This window comes from Pipistrellus hanaki (genome assembly GCF_964339955.1).
Source record: "Pipistrellus hanaki genome assembly, chromosome: 5".
Lineage (NCBI taxonomy): Eukaryota > Metazoa > Chordata > Mammalia > Chiroptera > Vespertilionidae > Pipistrellus > Pipistrellus hanaki.
The window spans coordinates 24881698-24902066 of NC_140507.1; the positions used below are offsets into that span (position 1 = coordinate 24881698).

At 39.5% G+C, this 20369-nt stretch overlaps 2 protein-coding genes across 9 annotated transcripts in view; one reads left to right on the forward strand and one right to left on the reverse strand.

Annotated features, from left to right (window-relative positions):
- Positions 1 to 520: 520 nt before the first annotated feature.
- On the reverse strand, positions 521 to 19919 carry RNF14 (ring finger protein 14). 8 transcript variants are annotated; one of them, XM_084885004.1, is made up of 10 exons: positions 19458 to 19894; positions 18579 to 18662; positions 16462 to 16634; positions 14916 to 15085; positions 13259 to 13410; positions 9915 to 10442; positions 8405 to 8633; positions 5284 to 5456; positions 3560 to 3690; positions 521 to 2068 (listed from the first exon to the last, which is right to left on the reverse strand). In XM_084885004.1, the coding sequence occupies exons 4-10, from the start codon at positions 15067 to 15069 to the stop codon at positions 2008 to 2010; spliced, it is 1428 nt and encodes a 475-aa protein (XP_084741130.1). In that variant the 5' UTR covers positions 15070 to 15085; positions 16462 to 16634; positions 18579 to 18662; positions 19458 to 19894; the 3' UTR covers positions 521 to 2007. The 8 variants fall into 8 exon arrangements, with proteins under 8 accessions (XP_084741130.1, XP_084741129.1, XP_084741132.1 ...); XM_084885003.1 differs by lacking the exon at positions 18579 to 18662; XM_084885006.1 differs by lacking the exon at positions 16462 to 16634.
- The window catches only part of PCDH12 (protocadherin 12), a 28224-nt gene continuing 25113 nt past the window's right edge, over positions 17259 to 20369 (forward strand). The window contains exon 1 of the mRNA XM_084884934.1: positions 17259 to 17292. The gene's annotated coding sequence lies outside the window, so the exon portion shown is untranslated. The remainder of the gene's footprint in view (positions 17293 to 20369) is intronic.

A 20369-nucleotide genomic window follows, 5' to 3' on the forward strand; every position in this document is an offset into this window, starting at 1 on the left:
AAAAATAAGTGGGACAAGATGCATCTCAACTGACAAAGGCAGGCTCTTAAATTTGTTCAATCATAAGCTTAAAATGTCACAAAACCTCTATTTTGACTTAAAAAGTCATTTATCAGTTCTACATCCAAACCTTTTACATAAAATCAAGAGATGTGGCTTCTTCAAACTAGTTTTGGGCAGGATGAACTGACAGTCTGCAAAGGGACTCTCTGCTCTCTTACTCTCACCAAAAGGACTTACGAGGTTCATGTCAATTTATGGTAAATCTCTGTCCACTTGTAAAAATGGCCTTCATGAAATTAAGTTATGTACACTACTCTGTTCATGTACTTTCCTGATATACCAATCTTTAACAAGGTAATTATTTCTAGGACATTCAGGGGGTTACCCCAATTTTCATTACACTCAGAGACAAAAGTACTCTACCCAAAACTTCACCATCTTAAAGATAGCTCATAACTCATGCCTCAAAAATAAAAGTTTACAAACTTTGGCAACAGAACACTTATCAGCAACTCTGTTCTAATTATAAGACAATTTTAAATTATTTTTATTTTTAAGATTAAGCATCCTCATTGACAATCCAGAAATAGTCACTGCTGACTCTTTGGCTACACACACATAAAATGGTTAAAAATGATTCCCCAATTTTCAGTGACAAGGTAGGAAAAAAGAACATTTTCATAGCTGCAGCTGAATTCTGCCCTTTTTCAAAAAAATCTTATTTTGCGACCAAACCACTCACCAAACCAAAAAGGAAAGACAATTTTTCAAAAAGCCAACAAAACCCTGAAATAGGGATCTAGGCAAGCCAAAATTATCCTCCAAAACAGTGCTGTTGCAAAAAATAGATGGGAAACCAAAATCCCAAAGCACATCAGAGAAGACCTATAAAAAGAATTTAGAAAGTTAGGACTGACTACAGTAGTGTGAAGTTCAGAAAGCACGTAATTGGAAGCTCAACTTGTTCCGCTTGGGAATGAATATATTAGGCTTTCTCTTATTCCAGTAATAGAAATAAAAATAGGAGCTGATAGAGTTGATATTAAAATTGTCCTTACCAACAGAAGGCTGGGTGAGGGTAAAAGAGAATGTAGAATGACAGGTGGCAAAGACAAGTTGTTTTGAATCTAGGCTCTACTGCTCAGGAAAGCTGAACAGCACTGAAATTCCTCTGAGCCAGTGGCATTAAATAACAGTCTTAGCTCAAGATCAGTGAACAATATATCACCTGGTATATCTGTGATCCACACTGTTTGTGGTATTAAAGAATATTTTTTAAATTATAAATTTCTATTCTTAAAAGCAGTATCAGGTGACCCACATTATTTGTGGTATTATAGAATATTTTTTAAATTATAAATTTCTATTCGGAAAAGCAGTATCAGGTGACCCACATTATTTGTGGTATTATAGAATATTTTTTTAAATTATAAATTTCTATTCTGAAAAGCAGTAGACCAAAATGGCACTGGGCCATCCAATCAGCTATAAAGGGCTCCTTCCAAAAAGAACTTAGCAAAAATTTAGGTTGGAAGGAATGTAACATGGAGTAAGATCAGGCTCTTGGTTCAATTTTAATAAGGCTTCTAACCACCCCAGCCGTAAGGAGACTCCCACAGAAGTTTAAAGGGATGCTTCTCAGAGATAAAAAGGTCTATAAGTTGAACTGTTGATCCCTTCTCCTTACCTAAAGCTTGGGGAAGAAAATAAATATTTAAATTTTTAACTATTCAGAGTTTTGGGAATACAGTAATATTTAATATGCCTTAGTTTTCATTTTATGAACCTTTGGCTTGTAATTCTCTCAATTATGTTACACTGAAAAATGTATGACTGTGCCTTAGTCAGTAGTGCCACATGAAAATGTAAACCTCGTTCTCCTCATCTTCTACGTTAGAAGAATGAATGAATGGTAACCCTAAATATCCTGCAAAGTTACTTTGTATTCTCAGCAAAATATAGGGCAAACCATTTCACTTCTGCGTCTGGAGCAGTAGGAATGAACTAGTCTTCTTCAATCTCATCTTCCCAAATATCTTCATCAACATCCACAGCATAGAACAACCTGGAAGTTTATATAATAAAGTACAATATTAAAAGCTTGGAAGAAACTATAATTTATCTCCTTGTCTCAAAAATACTTTCTGTACTCTTCAGATAACATCTTTATTTTTTCCTCTTTCATCTTCCACTGAGGACTAAAATATGGGTCCCTCTGAACAGCTGCCTTAAAGCTTATTAGAATAGCCCTTTTAGGATCCAGACAAACTCTCTAGGGCCAAGGATAAAAATTGGAAGATGGGTATCACAAAACTGATACTCAATGCACAAAATATGTGGAATAAGCCACGATTAGAGAATCAAGCAACCTACAAGTTGAACTCTTTTGAGACACTATAACTATTACATGCTAATCACTCCATTCTATCTTCATGGCCCATGCATTCTCCATTTTCAGTATGTTTTATAGTTACCAACTTGACTTCCTACCCTGATGTTACCTCTCCCTCTTCCTCTCTGAAATAAAAAAATATATATTTTTAAAAAAGAGACTTAAGAGATAGAACCAAATAAAGTGACTGAATCTGTTTCAATAAAAACAACTTTAAAAGGTATTTTTAGGAATAACTGGAAGGTTTTTAATAAGTTTATTAGCTGATAATATGCCACTGTCATTAATTTGTTTGAGATTTTTAGTTTATTTTTTTGAGAGAGAGAAAGGGAGAGGGAGAGAAACATTGATGTGAGAATGAAACTTCCATGCTCCATACTGGGGATCAAGCCTACAACCTGAGCATGTGCCCCAACTGGAAATTGAACCAGCAATCTTTCAGTGCAGGGGATGCCACCCAACCAACTGAGCCACACCATCCAGGTCTCATTAATTTTTTTAAAGTATTGTTACGTAGAAAAATTTTCTTAGGCCATACACATAGAAGCATTTAGAGATGAAGCATCATATCTCCAACTTAGGGTCAAGTACTTAAGCAAAATAGTTGGAGAAGAAACATTAGAAAATTTTAATTGAAAAACAAGAGAAAACAGGTCCAGCCAGTGCGGTCCAGTGGTTGAGCATCAATCCAAGAACCAAAAGTTCAATTCCCAGTCAGGGCACATACCATGTTTCTAGTTCCATCCCCAGAAGGGGTATACAGGAGGCAGCCAATAGATGTTTCACTCTCACATCTAAATTTCTCTCTCAGTTCCTCTCTCTAAAAACCAATAAAAACATATTTTTAAAGAAGAATATGACAAAACACTATCAATTATTAATTTTGGTGGATGTTATCCAACTATTCACTCTTATTCTTTCAACTTTTCTATTTGAAAATTTTCATTATAAAAAGTTGAGGACAAAAAAAGAAAAAAATTCCCAGGAAGCATATTTTCATCATAAACCTCATTTTTAAGAAAACAATATAAAAATTCATATATGTGAAAAGTGTGTAAGAGAATTCTTTAATAAGCAAAGAACTAAGTCAAACACTGGGTCTGTGGTCTGCAAATCAAGGGCCAGAAACTGCTGCTGAGCCTAGGGAATTGTGTGAGTACATACCGGTTAAAACACAGGGAAGCAGGATCAGTGAAATGTTTATACGGGTTTGCTCTAGAGAGAGAACCCATGCAAATCCAACAGAAATATTGCATACAACCAGTACATGTCATCTTGTTACATCCATCTAATTTCTGGTGGGAAAGACAGAAAGGGAAAAATATCAAGGCTGTAAAAGCAAAAGAGAAATGCACATGCCAAAAAAGATTCCGTAAAACCTTCTCCTGGTCCCTTTCCTCATACAGAGCTGAATACTATGGTAGCTAACTCACTGATAGCTAGTTAATGCCAACTCCTTTGCATTCTAAGTGAAATAAGAAATATTTAGCAGGCTTTCCTACAATTAGATACTTAAGCAAGTTTTCTTCTGATAAACTCCAGATACAAACCAAATGTTATTGTACAGGGAAAATGTAGTTAGATTAATTAAAATGTTTGGATTTAATATATGTGATTTTAAACTTTTTACATAAATCTTAAAAAAATTTGGTATCAAGTCCTCCACTTTATCATAGGGCTGAGCCATCAGTAGTAGCTAAATTGGTTAAATAGAATGTCAGTTTCCTTAATGGAGTATTAGGGAATGACCACCAAGTTCAGTTCAGATAGACAGCAGTACCCCCTTATCTGCAGTTTTGCTACCCATGCTCAATCCATGATCCAAAAATACAGGGTGGGGCAAAAGTAGGTTTACAGTTTATCTTGTATTATTCATTAATTATTGTATTTTCCATATAAACAACTGTAAACCTACTTTTGCTCCACCCTGTATTATATGGAAAACTTCAGAAAGAAACAATTCGTATGTTTTACATTGTACACCATTCTGAGTAGAGATGAAATCTTGTGCCATCTCAACCAGGGCGTGAGTCTTTCCTTCCCATTAGCCTGTTTCCATATCGCAGCATTCATAGTCAAGTAACCATAGCCTAACACTACGTCACAATCCTATATTATGCACCTCATTTTGCATCACTGCACATCATCTCAAGAGTGAACACAGTACAGTAATATATTTTGACAGAAAAATATCACATTCACATAACTTTTATTATAGTATATTATAATCATTCCATTTTATTAGTTGTTGTTAATCTCTTACTGTGCCTAATTTATAAATTAAACTTCATCATTGGTATGTATGTATGTTTTGGAAAAATACATAGTTCATATAGGGTTTAGTATCATCCTCAGGCATCTATTGGAGTCTTGAGACATATCCCCCACAGATATGAGAGGATTACTGTAATGGATTGAAACAGTAGAATCAAATACAAAGATATATTTCTATTTTAAAACATATTAAGATTTTTGTCAAGAAGCAATAGCTTTATATACTTTGGCTCAGAGTCATGGGAAAATGTCCCCATTTCTTGAGCATATACTTGTTAAACAGGTGTGTTCAATTCTAGGATAAAAAGTTCTGAGAAGAAGTCAGGCTTGATTTTTTAAAAATCACACAGATGAGTTAAGAGATGACTGTGGCTCTAGTATGGCCTCCTCATAACCCATTCAATTTTTAGGGGGAGGATATAGTGTGAGAACAATTATCACTGTATAAAAGCACTTTGAAAAGGGACATCGACATACATTTAAAATCAATGACAATATTAAGTTATGAATTTACAATTTCCAAGTAAGAGGGTTTAATAAATACAAAAGTGTGTTTTCTTCGTCAGTCATAAGATAAATAGGCTTCTTGAGACGATGCCTGAAAGTCTGTTTACCTCTATGGGAGTTCCACAGTTTGGGCAGTTCTTTGAGTTCTTTTCCAGCCACTCTTTACTTTCCATTTCTTCCAGTGCCTTCTGAATCACCCTCTTACCATACCTCTGTTCCAGAAATCTTTTATTGTCCTCATCTGCTTGCAGGTACTCATTTTGTAAGTCTATTAATTTTTCTAGAAAGTGAAATGGAAAATTAACTTTTATATAACTTTGCAATGCTGATTAAAAACTATTAAAAAGGCTATAACTTTTGACTTCTCAATAATGCTACCTCTGGGACTTTATCATAAGGATATAATCCAAAGTAAAGTTATATGCATGGAAATGCACATAACAATGGCAAACAAATTAAATGTCCAAAGAAGTAATTATGTGTGAAAGAGCCATTTATGACATAACTAGTAGCCTTGCACATGAATCTGTGCACTAATAGCTCTCTGTGGGGCCTGGCAGCTCTGTGCCCTCTACCCAGAGTCTCTCCAAGGCCCAGAGGCCTATCCGCGGCCAGGCGTGGAAATGCTTGCCTCGTTGCCACAGTGACAAAGCAAGCATTCTGCCAGGCCGCTCACGCTGCCTGCTCTTAGTGGCCACCCCCAAGGGACTGGGGGACTCTGGTGGGGCTGAGAGGACTGGGTGCCGCCATCTTGTGGCTTTGGGTGCCGCATTTTGTGACGGAGTGATGGTTAATTTGCATATTAGCTAGGATATTGTTATTAAAGACTATAGTTAGGATGGCTACAGCTCAATTAAAATACTCATTACAAAATCCAGAAAAAAGGGTATTTAGGTTATGACTAAGTAAAGTTAGACATGCACAAATAACAAAGAACAAAAAGGAATCCAACTGGAAAAGTTGGATTTGCTAAAGGTGGTAGAATAATAGGTTATCTTTTTCCTTTGATTTTGACTTACTAATGTTGATATGTTTTACAACTAGTAGTGTACAGTTAAGGATTGACTTATCTAAAAAATGCAAAAGTTGAAAAAGATAGATTTTCCACTAACTCAACATCATTCACCATCTATATATATATGTTTTATATATATATAAAAGCCTAAGCGACAAGCTGACTGGCCTACAGGCTGGTAGCTATGACCACCAGGAGGCAGACACTCAATGCAGGAGCTATTGAGCGACAGAAACTTTGCAGAGTGTCCTCTCGCACCCTGGGAACCTTCGGGGGATGTCAGACGGCTGGACAAGGGACTCACCAGTGCATAAATCTGTGCACCTGGCCTCTAATTTGATATCAAGGTTTACCAAATAAAAAAAAGCACTTTTGGCTTAAGGGCAAAGACTTTAATATTAAAAAATGTCAGTGAATAAAATTTACCACCCACAGCTACTAAAAAGTTCCTCCTGACACCTTTCCCCTTGATACTCTTCAATCTGATCTTTAATCACTTAAATGAATAAGCAGCCATTCTCAAAGCCTTTACTTATACATCAAAGGCTTTTGTTCATAATCCTATTATCGTAATTTTTCAACAGGATCAAGTAAAGACTCTCAAAAATGTTTGTTATTTTGTGTTCCTAGGTTTATTAAGGACAAAAGTTATTGCTCTAATGTTCTCAAAATAATAAAGATGCTAGTATTTCATATAGTTTATATGGTAAAATCTAGTATCTATTATATAAATATATATAGTAGAATCAGATGCCAAATTTTACTGAAGCCCCTACGTCTAACTTCAATTCTTTCCTCAAATGCTGTGAAATGCACTTTAGCCTCTCAATGCTAAGGTTACAGAAATCTAAGAAATGGCTTATAATTATGCTGTGGTGAGTTCTTCAACCCATCTACTGGCCCACTACAAGACTCTGTTCTGGCAGTACCTACTCATTCTCCTCAGGGTACTTTCTTGGAGATAATAACACTAACAGTGCCAACTAGTAACTACAATAATAATGGCATTAATAGTTACCACTCTGCCCTAGCTGGTTTGGCTCAGTTGATAGAACGTCATCCTATGGACTGAAGGATATTGGGTTGAATTCCAGTCAAGGGCACCAAAAATAAACAAACAAAAATAGTTACCACTTTGCCTTTTACATGTACTGGCCCACTGTTCTCAAATTATCTATGTCGAAGGACTAGTTTTTCTTCCCTACTCTGTCAAGGACCAATACTTTTATTTTTTTAAAAATGTATTTTATTGATTTCAGATAGGAAGGGAGAGGGAAAGAGATAGAAACATCAATGATGAGAGAGAATCATTGATCAATTGCCTCCTGCAAGCCCAGGGCATGTGCCCTGACTGGTAATCAAACCATGACTTCCTGGTTCATATGTCGATGCTCAGCCACTAAGTCACACCAGTTGAACAAGGACCAATACTTTTGAAAAATACAATCAAATGAATTTCTTCCTTACAACAACCGTATGAAGTACCTATTATCATCATCCCTGTTAGTTTGAGAAAGACTAAGTCAGCAGAGTCCATTTAAATCTATGTCAAGGACCTGCCTTCTCAATCCTTATCTAGATCAGGAATGGCACACAGATTCCACTTCGTGTGTCTACTTCAATAGAGGATGGCTTTCTGAAGTGCTGTGTTCAGGAAGATTCTGAGGCCTCCCTGAGCTCAATGAGAAAGCACTTGATGACTGATCAGACATATGTGCCATGGAAATAAGAGTGACAGCTATGCATCTGCCAGCCAGAACAGCAGAATTTCACATTCACAGATAAAAATGACCTTGCCGTTCCTTCCCTGGACTGTTGTCCCTGATATCTCATGACTTGTTTCCTTAATTCCTCCAAGTCTTTACTCAAACCACTTGGCCAGTGAGGCTTCCCCTGACTTTCCAAAGTAAAATCACCAGCTCCTTTCCCTTCAGAACATTTCATATCCTATCTCTGTTTTATTTTTTTTCCTCCTTAGCACTTTCTACCATCTGATATTTTTATATATGTTGTTTGCCTGTCTTCTCCATTAAAATGTTAAGTTTCATGAAGGCATTTCATCACTAATATATCCAACGAAGCTAGGGCAGCATCTAACACAAAAGTTTCTGTTTAATAAAAACTTCCAAATTGAAAGCTGAAGTGATAAGTTTTGGGGGTTTTTTTGGTGGGGGGATAGGGGATGAGAGAACTGAGTTCATGTTACATCTTACCTGCAGTGAGCTTACATGGAGAGACGCCATGGTAGGTCAATCTGCATAAGGTACAGAAGGCAAAATTGCAGCTGGAGCAGATGCCCATGGTACAGCCAGGCTCCTGCATCACAGGCAATTGGCAGCATGGACGGGGGCAGTACACCACATCTGCCATCAGGTCCAAGGTAGACTGGAGAAGAAGCCGGTCATAACGGGCAAATAACTCTGCTTCTACTAGCTCTTTGACCTGGAGTAAAATATTTTAAAACAAAGGTTTGTCAATTTCCCAACCAGTTCTGTCCCTGAGGATATACTTAGGCTGCTGGCAATCAGATGCACATAAATTAAACCGCTCTACCTCACTTCAAGATCAAAACAACCCCAGCTGCTGTGTCTCAGTGGCTGAATGTTGACCAATGAACCAGGGGTCACGGTTTGATCTCCGGTCAGGGCACATACAAGAATCAACCAATGAATGCATAAATAACTGGACCAACAAATTAATATTCTCTCTCTCTCCCCCTTCCTCTCTCTAAAAATACCTTAAAAAAAAACAAAACAAAACAAAAACAAAACTAAGCACATTTATAGGTACATTTATGCCTTCATAGATTTGATTTTTTAAAATCACACCAAGCAGGCTGTCCTTAGGTTACAGTCTGTAAATGATTCAATTAGCCATTCCAACAGATATCCCCTTCAGATCCCAACCTCACACAAAGACAGGCAGTAATTCTCCAAGGTCAATGGCATTCTAGTAAATATATAAAGTAAGTCACCAGAATTACTTTACAGCTTTTCAACATTCATCCCTGCTGAGGACTGCCCATTCTGAGGCCAACAAAGAAAGCATTTATGTATGCTTAAATGGTAAAGACCGTAGCATTCTTTTTTTTTTAATTCTCACCCGAGGAGTGAGGATATTTTTTCCATTGATTTTTAGAGATGGTAGAAGGGAGGAGGATAGGGAAGAAAGAGAGAGGAGAGAGAGAAAAACATTGATGTGAGAGACACACATCAATTGGTTGCCTCCATGTGTGCCCCAACCAGGGGTAAGGATTGAGTCTGCAACCCAGGTATGTGTGCAGGCTGACACTCCAATCACTGGGTAATGTCGGCCAGGGCAAGGCCATGGCATTCTCTTTTTTTTTTTTTTAAACTCCTTCCTTTTATTTAAAAATATATATATTTTCACAGAGGAATGGGAGGGAAAGATACAAACATCAATGATGAGAGAACATCACTGAATTGCTGCCTCCTGCACGTCCCATATTCGGAATCGAGCCTACAACCTGGGTATGTGCCCTTACTATAAATCAAATCCTGACTTCCTGGTTCATAGATCAACGCTCAACCTCTGAGCCACGCAGGCTAGGCAAGACCATAGTATTACTGATGGATATAGTGAAACAACTCGTGGGCAGGCTTCAAGACCTCAGAATGCCCTGATGAGCCCTAGCAAAAAAGTTCCTGAGAGGATGTCTCCCTTTGTCAAATAAAATTAGGACGCAACTGTTGGTAAAGTTACCTGACCAGGAGTAGCCACTGAAGGGCACTTGGGTTCTGGGCAGTTGAGGCATTGAACTTGGCCATCTTTGATCTGGATCTCAAAGTAGTCCTTCAGACAGGCTTTGCAGTACACATGCCTGCACTCCAAGAAGTGCATGCATTCACTACCCAGCTTCTCACAGAAACAGATATTGCACAGGAACAATTTACTATTGAAGCACTTTATCTGCTGAGCTTGATCAAAGTCCAAGATTTCCTGGATCAGATTGGACAATGACTCCACATCCTGCACGGCTCTCTCATCCACAGCTTCCTCTTGGTCTAGAGCAGATCCAGCGGCTCCTCTACAATCTAGCTCTGTGTTGCCAGAGGCTTGAGCCGTCCTTCTCTGCAATTTTTTCTGAGAACCGATCTTGAGTTCAAAAGGAGAGACAATATTCAGGTACCCTAGGGTCTCTTCCTTAAGAAACTGCATCCAGGCAAACAGGACCACATTGCCACGGTGTTCTTCCCACAGGTTGTCTAGGTGCTTGCAGAGAGCAGACAGCTGGGAGAAAACACAGGGGGAGGCAGGTGAGTTTGGAAAGATCCTGATGCTTTCAACTCCTGTTGTCCCCTGAAACTTTAGACTCTCACACTTCCTAAAGTGATTTTTTTTTTCACAGCTGTGATAAAGTGTGCTATAAAACAGCACCACTGATCACTTCTTATCAGATCACTTCTTAAGTTATTCAGCAACGTGTGCCATAGTAGAAGACAAAGTCAGAAGCTAGAGAAAGTACCATGAAAACAAGAGAGATGGTATGACTGCACAACATGTGGAACTAGGTTGACATATGCTCCGTTGCATGGAGGACTCTCTCTGTTCTTTAACTGTCCTTTGTGTCAATATTGCTATATACCTCATGTAGGAGAAAGGGATCCAGTTCTAAAGTTAACTGTTTCTATTCCTGTCGAGCCTTAGCCCTGTAGATGCCCTGCAATAACAGTTAGAAAGAGAACAGTTTAAAGGTTTAAAATTAATTCTTCCAAGTCCCTTCAAAAAGTCAACTCATGAAAAGATCAGTCACAGGATCCAACCTCGGAGTCCTTGTTACTCAGATTTACAAGCTGGTTTTAACTAAGCAATCTGGGCTTATACCAGAACCTGGTTAGTGGAGGCAGATATACTGATGAGGAACCTGGACAGGATTACAAGCCTGCAATGTGGTTTGGCTGCCACAGGGAAAATTCACACTTTCTAAGGTAAGCAACCAAAGTTTAAACTATTTCAACTTCTCTATCTTAGAAGTAGTGTTTTATTTAAATGACAAATATAAAAGGACTCTCTATTAGAAATGTGAAATATCTGTAAGCAGAACTCAGGAATTACAAGCAGTTTTTCTTTTTAGGCAAACATAAAAATAAAAAAAATTAAGTCTTCTAGATGCTAATCAATTTTGTAAATTTAAATAACAAGTGAACAAGGACTACATTTTCTGTTCCTTGCTGCTCACTCAACCCTTCACAGGCATGAACTTAAACCACTAGTGATTTTCCACATGTACATGAATATGCTTATAAGATCAGCCACACTTTTTAGAAACCTGTTGAAAGTTGTGAAATGGAGTAAACACTAACACTAAGAGGGAAGCTTTGAGTTCCGTTTGAGCCAAATCCAGGGAAGAAGCCATTCTCCTCCATCCTCTTTTCTTCTCCAGCCCCTTCTCCAAAGAGGCGTCAGGGATATACATAAATGTGAGGAAGGAGAGATAGAAGAGGAAAAGGAAAAAGAGAGATTGTGCATGTACATATATTGGGGGAGGAAAAATGGAAAATTTAAGAAAACTAAGCCTACTTCCCTTCTATTTACCAACCCCAATTCACTGAAAGACAGGTCCATGTATCAATTCACTATCAACAGGTGACATTCATAATGCCAAGGAATGAGGGCCCTGCAACAAACAAGAACTGAACCAAGAAGGAGTATAAGAGATGACCTAAATGTCAATTGTATACACAAAATGTTTATTTGATAGAAAAATCCTACTGTAATTTTAGCTTTATAACATAAAATAATGAACAACTCTCCTCTCCCACACCCTCCAAGCTAGCTAGCATTAAGTAGATTCTATTTGACTGAATCTGAAACTACAGCCACACACCTGTTAATCTGTCCTTGTGTGATACGTACGTGTGTGTGTGTGTGTGTGTGTGTGTGTGTGTGTACACATACGCATGGATATAAAGTATCAGGAGTTCTCTTGAGAAATGGGACTATAAATATCTAAATAATTTAGTCAACTATCAGTGATCTAAATGTTAAATAGCCTTTAATATAGGGAAATGGGCAAATAATTAACTGTCTAGCATGTACTGCCTCTGGCACAGCTATTAGAATGTAAGGTAATACTCCTTTTTATTCTATGTGTATTATCTTTTTTAAATTTAATTTTGTTTTTAAACCTCAATTTTAAGCTCAATTTTATAAAAGCACTCTTATCTAAAGATTAGACTATTGGGGCAAAGAGAAGAGAGGGACTGAAAAATACATAATCAAAAAGGAAAGACTGACGAGCTGCTCCTTAAGGTCAATAACTCTGACAGCTTTTGTCTTAATATACATCAACCTATCAATCTTCATCATGACTTCTAGAAAAGTAGCTGCTATTGATCCATTATCTACCCCAGAACACTATATTAGCTTCAAGTCATGTTTATGTCTCAATCATGAGTTAAGGTTGTTACTAGAAAAGGTTATATAATCGGGAGGAAATTACTGTTCATAATATAAGGTCTCAAGCCTTCATTAGCTATCTACAGGAATCACATTCATTTCTATTTGTGTGTAATCAATCATATGGATGTGAGAGACCAGTCAACAATTATTTGTTCCTATTATTCAGAACTTTAAAAATAAAAGCACTTATATGTTTATTTAAGAAATGTGTTTATTCTAACTATATTAGATCAATTTTAGTCCTCCTAATTACATTTAAATCTTTCTTTTAAGAAATGAATAAGAAATTAAGAAAAAGGAGTAATTCCAACATCAAAGGAAAATTAGGAGGAACTTATAGTTTCATCATAATACAGAGTAAATGGGAAAATAGCAAAAAAAGAAAAGAAACAATATACTTGATTAGAAATTACTCCTATCGCAATGCATAATGATTAATAATTTTAATTACTGCCATTCCTTTCTAAAGCACCAAACATTTCCAACCCATTAACATTAGGATTCATGAAGGCAAGGGGGAAAAATTACAAAATCAAAACCATCTGTTCTCCATGCATTGAAGTCAAGATCAAGGTAGTCTTCAATTAAAGATGATTTTTTAAGTTTCTAAAAATGGATAAGAGAAATTAAGTTCCGGGTCTAACCTGAGTTGGTGACAGCCATTTGCCACTAAGTGTGAATGAAGGTGGGGAGGAGGATGGATAATCTGGTGGCAGTTCAAAGTTCAGCACAAGTGGAGGCAGAAAGCAAATGGTGTATTCAAAGCCACTATTCTGGAGACACTCATTTGAATTGCCTGAACCAAAAACAAAGAGTAGAAAGGATCAGTTGGTCAATACTTGAGTGTCCACTGCTGTTGAGCAGAGCTCAAGAAAGACTTAATGCTTTTGTTGAGGGGATAAAAACCCTCCCCCAAAGCCCTTTCTATTTCCTAATTTTAACTTCTTAGCACCACCTTTAAAAAATAAAATCTTGTAAGTCCTTGAAAAACCATGAAAGTTATAATGAAGATACACAACTTATTCTTGTATATACTTTTGAGTACAATTCCTAACAGTAAAGAGCAAGTAATGCACAATGTTTCCTTTTGTTATTGTTTTACAGTAGATGATTACAAACACAATCTAGAGAAAAGCATGTTTATTCCTATCAAAGAGCCATGACCTACTTAGACCAGCAAATATCAACTACCCATGAATCATAGTTGGGACAATTTGTTCCAACATAGTGATCTCAGGCTTGAGGACAAGATACAGCACACAACACTCACAAGCAAAGTTTCATTTTACATTATCACACTTTCTTTTCTCAATGCTTTTATAATAGAAATATTTGAGAAAACGTGCATCAAAGTCTCCTGTAAATGTTTGTTATCAAATAAAGCAGTTTTATTTGTTTTGTTTTGTTTCTGAGGCAAATAGTAATAGCACATGTCGCATGTTTATAGTAGTTTAAATGAGTGATCGCCAACTGGTGGTCTTTGAGGTCCGAAAGGTTGGTGACCACTGGTTTAAGGAAACCTTTGGAGCAGCAGTTGTCAACTGGTGGTCCGCAGACCACTGATGGTCCATGAGGTCTGAAAGATTGGCGACCTCTGGTTTAAATGATTCTGGAAACCAAATAGCATTAACCACTACCAGTGTACTTTAAAGCTTCCAAGTGTTTTCACATACATTACTTAATTTCCTCTTTTATTAACTCTACTGAATGGCCCATGAGTCGTGGCTGATAAACTGCTAGTTAGAAGATTAGGATACATGGAATATGCAGGCTAATATCCTAAATTCAATGGTCAGAAGGTGGAATCAAACTGAAAACTGTTTACCGCCCAATTAAATTTTCACTTAAAACAGAAACATGCACTAAATCTGTAATAATACCATTTATCACTGATGCTTAAAAACAAAAGGTGATAAGTAATTTAGGTTTCAAACTCAGATACAGCAACAGACTGACAGTTGTCAGAGTGGAGAGAGGGAGGGGGCCTGGTTGAAAAAGATGAAGGGATTAAGCAGTAAAATTGACAGTTACAGAAGAGTCACAGAGATGTAGATTACAACATAGGGAATATAGTTAATAACAGCAATAACTATGTATGGGACCAACTGGGTACTGAAAGCACTGGGGGAACCACTCTGTGAAGTACACGGTATTCTAACCACTTGGCTGTACATCTGAAACTAACATAGAATGATACTCAATGCAGACTGTACTTGAAAAATAAATCATTTAGGTTTCACTAAGAAATTGAGAATAATCTTTACTTAGGAAAATCAGTTTAAGAGAATATTGTTAACTAACCGCTCACAAATATCTTGAAATTCTGTGGCAAGTCCAAATAGATCCTCGTTTCTCCACCTTGGACAGACTCTGCTTTTCTAAATTCATCTCCATCATAAATACTCGCCAGGGCCAGCAATTCATCCTCCTGAGCTTCTCGGTCTTCTGCCGACATTTAATTTTCTGAGGAGCTAAAGACAATTATTCAAATCAGTTAAGAATAGGAAAGGCTGAGTTTAGAAAAGTCTAGTAGCACACAAACACTCATACACAAAAAACTTCCTCAGAAAGAAGTGCAAAGGATCAGTCAATATTTTCACTATCCTGCTAAACTAAAAAATGATAGGCATGTCTAATCTAGTAGTTTTGCAATAGTAACAGCCTTTTTTTCAAGAAGAATGACAGAGGCGCTTCTAACTGCTGACTTTATCAGTTAGTATGACTAATTTAGGGGGAAAAGCATAATGTAAAAAAAATTTTAAGGACAAATCCCAAATTAGTTTGGCTTGTCCACTAAACCTAGCAACATGCCCTGCCCACAAAATAAGTCACAGTATATTTGATATACTTTTAAAAAAGAAATGAATTTTTTATATCCAGGTTTTCTCAACCTCAGCACTATTGAGTTCGGAATAAGTAATTCTATGTTGCAGGATGCTGTCCTCTGTGTAGGATGTGTAACAGTAGCTCTGGCTTCAATTTGCTAGATAACAATAGCATGCCTTTCTTTCAAGAGTTGTAACAATAAAAAATAAAAAATAAAAAATAAAAAGAGTTGTAACAATCAAAAATATCTGGACACCTTAACCAGTTTGGCTGAGTGAATAATGCATTGTTGGCCTAAGGACTGAAGGGTCCAGTCAATGGCATATGCCCAGATTGTGGGCCACTTCCCAGGAGGGGGTATGAAGGAGGCAGTTGATCAATGATTCTCATCATTGATGTTAAAAAACAAAACAAAAATATCTGTACATAGCCAAATGTTCCAAAGGGGCAAAATTACTCCCAGTTTAGAACACCCTGTTCTAGAAATGTTACAGGCACATATGCTATATGAGATTTAGTAACTAAGGAAGCCGCAAAGTAACATTAAATTTTGGAAATAATACCAAATTTTGTCAAATCAAGTTTAAGATTTATCATTATTTTAGGTGACACAAATATGCTACAATTAAAGTGTGAATCAATGCTTTTTAATCACAGCGACTAAAATATACACAATTTCAGATAACTTAAATATAAAAAAAAATATGAATGAGAATCTATGGAAATAGTTTAATCAAAACAACAACAAAATTTACCATCCTGTCAATTAAAATATTGGGACTAAAAATGCATTTGCAAATATTCTCCCTCTTAACAAAATTTTTTTTTATTGAAATGTACAAAACTAAGTTAGGACATGGCTTTTCACATTATAAAAGGTGACACTACAAAATTTAGACAAATTCATTTAAAACAATGACACTTTCAAAAAATAATTTTGTTCCAACATATGAAAATGGTTCTGCTTATGCTGCATCCCTATCTAAGACAATGACAAGTTCCATTTGAGGTCAGTTAGTACCTGTAAATAATAACAAGAAAAGAATATGAACACTGCAGTCTATTTCAGTTCAGAGTCTGGAATTCATGCAAATATCCCATTTATTCTCCAGACGGTGGAGATGAGACTGCTGAAGTTGGATAAGAGACCAAGATGTGGAACTCATACTAGATATACTATAGAAATCCTGCCATCTACAGAAAAAAAAGAAAAAAACACACAAAAGATGGTATTAGCACCCTCTCCAAATTTAAATTCTGAATTTCCATTATTGCCACTTAAATCAAACACAGTCAATCCTAATCTGCATACTCCTCTCCCAGAACAGCCAGAGTCACATGGTTAAAAGGGCATTTACATGTATCCAGCAGAGAGAGTTCTTATCTGACATTTTCAGCCCGGGGAGGAGCTGAGAAGGACCGTCAAGGTACTGAGGCAAGTCTTATCTTATTGACTTCAGTCTTGGGAGGAGCTGAGAAAGACGGTCAAAGTCCTGAGAGGAGAGATATCACAAAACCTTTACAAACATCTACAGTGTTTGTTTCTCCAGCATCCACCACGAGACCCACTGGGTTAGCCCGCTTGTTGTTGCAAGGGATGGCAATGTCCACACAGCACCGAGGAGAGGCTGTGTAACACAGAGCAATGGTGGCAGGTCAACATAAGACGCCTTTGTGAGGGGCTGGTGGTCAGCCCTGGGATCAGAAGTCTTGGCTCCAATGGCTGCTTGGATGTGGTTGGGGAAGGTTCCAGCAGTGAAGTGCCCAGAAATAGGAGTGGGTCCAAGGGCAGCCGCAAACTTCAGCAGAGCTCACGGACGGGCGTTCCTGGATGCTATGACACTGCCATCATGTGAGTTTTCAATGGTGACAATGGCACCAGCTGCCAGCAAAAGCTTCTCTCAAGTTCTCTTCAGATTTATGATGCAAATGCCATCACTTTTCCTTTAGTAGATGGACTGCTCCATTTAGAAGTCAAGATTGGTGCCACCTCAGTGGGTTCCTGCTGCAAGGAGTTTGAGGACATCCTCCTCCTTCATTTGCAGGACGTCAAGGGCTTTGGCCATTGTGGAAGTTTCCCTTTAAGCTGCGTGGGAACCAAGAGCAATGCTGTATGGGCCCCCTAAGGGTAGCGAGGAAAGGCTACGTTCATGCTAAATGCTTTAGAGCCCTAGCTGGTTTGGCTCAGTGGAGAGAGCATCAGACTGGGGACTGAAGTGTCCCAGGGTCGATTCCAGTCAGGGGCACATGCCCAGGTTGTGGCCTCGATCCCCAGCTGGGGGCGTGCAGGAGGCAGCCAGTCAATGATTCTCTCTCATCACTGATGCTTCTATCTCTCTCTCTCTTCCTCTCTGAAATCAATAAAAATATGTTAAAAAATAAAATAAACAAATAAAAAAAATAAATGCTTTAGAGCCTGGCTTCTGAGCTGGAAGTGAGGGTAATGGGCCCATAGATGAGTTATGGAGAATCCTATGAATACCCCAAAATTATATGCAAAAGTATGATATGAAACCATAATTTTTAAAACAGATTCTCAGATGTATGACTCTCAAATAAGCTATACATGAAATTCAGAATCAATTTACATTTACTGTATTAAAGTCCTTTCAAATGACGCTATTTAATTTTAAACAATTTTACCAGATGTAGTAGTAATTAAGCTTAACATAATTAAGCTGTTTGTTCCTATTTCAATACTTACAAATGGGGTGAGAGATGAATTTATAGTTTCTGGTTTTAGGTTGGTTTGCTCCATAATGTCTGCACATTAGAGCCGCCTGAGCAATTACACCAGGTATCAGTGATCTTATGTGCAGCCAGGATTGAGATCTACTCCACGCAGTCTCCCATCAACTGTTCCTCATCATCTACCCCAGTACACCCCAGCTTCTGCAGCTGCCACGGGGGCCCCAGTTCTTTAATTCAGGTCTCTGACCTACATTCCCCTCCGATTCTATCCACTTACCGGTACCCTCCAGACCCACCTCCAAAGCCTCTAGTCTATATAGAAATTTCTAGTTAGGTGTCATGCCTGTCTAGAAATTCAGCAAACTTTTTAAATATAACTTTCCTGCGATGCTGTCTGGGGGGCTGAAGCCCACCTTGCGTTACAATCATTTGCACTTTCTCACCTACCAGACGGCACATGTTCCTTAAGGGTGAGAATCAAGTCTTTTGCGTGTATTGTTCTCAGCATCTGGCAGTGCCTTGCATTAGACACTGGAAAAAATGAGAAGTGAATTGGAGATGCAGTGTGCTGACATGGGGGAGCCAGAATCACACAGCTCAGTAACTGCTCTGCCACATCCCACTAGAAGCAGGGACTTGGAAGTAGGCAAAGGGGAGGAAATGGGAATGAACACTTTGCTTGAGGTGATGAACCCACGATGCAGTGTGCAGATGACGTTTTACTGAGCTGGACACTTGAAACCTGTATGGTTTTGTAAACCAATGTCACCCCTAATAAGTTCAATTAAAACAATATATGTCAATAACTCAAAAACAACAACAACAACCCAAACCAGCAACAACAGTTAGTACCTTGTGAGCTCTTACCGTGGGTAAGCCCTTCAAATGCATTAACTCCCGTTAGCGTCCCACAAGCCAGTAAGCAAGTCCTATCACTAGTTCCATTACACAGAGGAGAAAAAAATGGCATTTTAAGTCTTTTTCCGGCCCAAGGCCATACAGCCATTAACCTAACTACATCTGGGTTCAGCCCACCCCGTTTCTTCACCTGTCACACGGGACCCAGAGTAAATCCTGGCGCAATCAGACAGGAGATCATTCCAGCTTAACCTTAGTTTTGGCAAACTGGAAACCGCTACCCCGGGGAGGGGAGCCCCTCCTCCGCGGCTCCCCTGCGGCCCGGGAAGATCTGCTCCCTCTCCCGGGCCACACCCTGGGGATCCAGAACAGGAGTCCCCCCGGCTCCGGAACCCGAACCCGCACGCCGCCGCCGGGGTCCCCGCCGCTCACCGACCGGCGTGCCGAGTCGTAGTCGGTGCGACTCACCTACACCCGGGAGCAGGCCCGAGCCTTGCTGTCCGCCCCAGCGCCGGGCGCGGGGCGCGGTGCGGCCGCGGGAGGTCCCGGAGGAGCCGGGACCGGACCCTTCGGTCTCTCGGCGCCCTGGGGCGGGGCGCGGTCTCAGCCGGGCCGGACTGGGGGCGCCCCGTCCGGTGTCTGGGGGGCTGGAGCCCGCTGAGCTGCCCCGGCCCGGCCGCCCTTCTCGGGTCTCGCGTGCACCGAGCGCTGCCTCCAGCGTTCCTTCCGGCGAGCCTACCGTGCCGGGCCCGAAGGTTCCGCCCTCCGCCCTAGCCCAAGGCCCCTCCAAGTCTCTGGCCCCACCGGTCCGGAGCCGCCCGGCTCCACCTGCGCACCGCCTCTTCCGCCTCAGGAGCTGTCAGCTGAGCCAGGTGGATCCGGCTGCGGCGGCCCGGCGCGAGGACCGCTTCTGCGCAGCCGCGGCGGCCGCCCGGGCCCCCCTCGGCCGCCCCCCGCAGGCGGAAGGCTGCGCTGCAGGCGGGACCACCCTCTCTGCTATCACTGCCCAGAAACACTTACTATGCGTGCGAAGAAGTTGATACAAATGCAGATCTGAGACCCCGTGCCCAGCGGGCTCCTTTCAGCAGTGCTGGGGTAGGGCCCATGAATTAGAATTTTTACCAACCCCAGAGGGGATCGCGAGGCAGCGGTGTACATGAGGCACACACACCATAAGGAACCTAGACTTGCTCCTCCGGAGAGACTTAAGCAAGCCTCCTCGCCCTTCTCTGATCCCAAACACCTTCTTAGAAATGCTGCCCATCTTTCTGGCACCTCCACGATGAAAGTATTCACTCACTGTTCATTTTGTAACAACAATAACATAGGAGACAGGCTTCTGTGTAGAATGATTTCTGCAGCATAGTCAACATTTAGAAA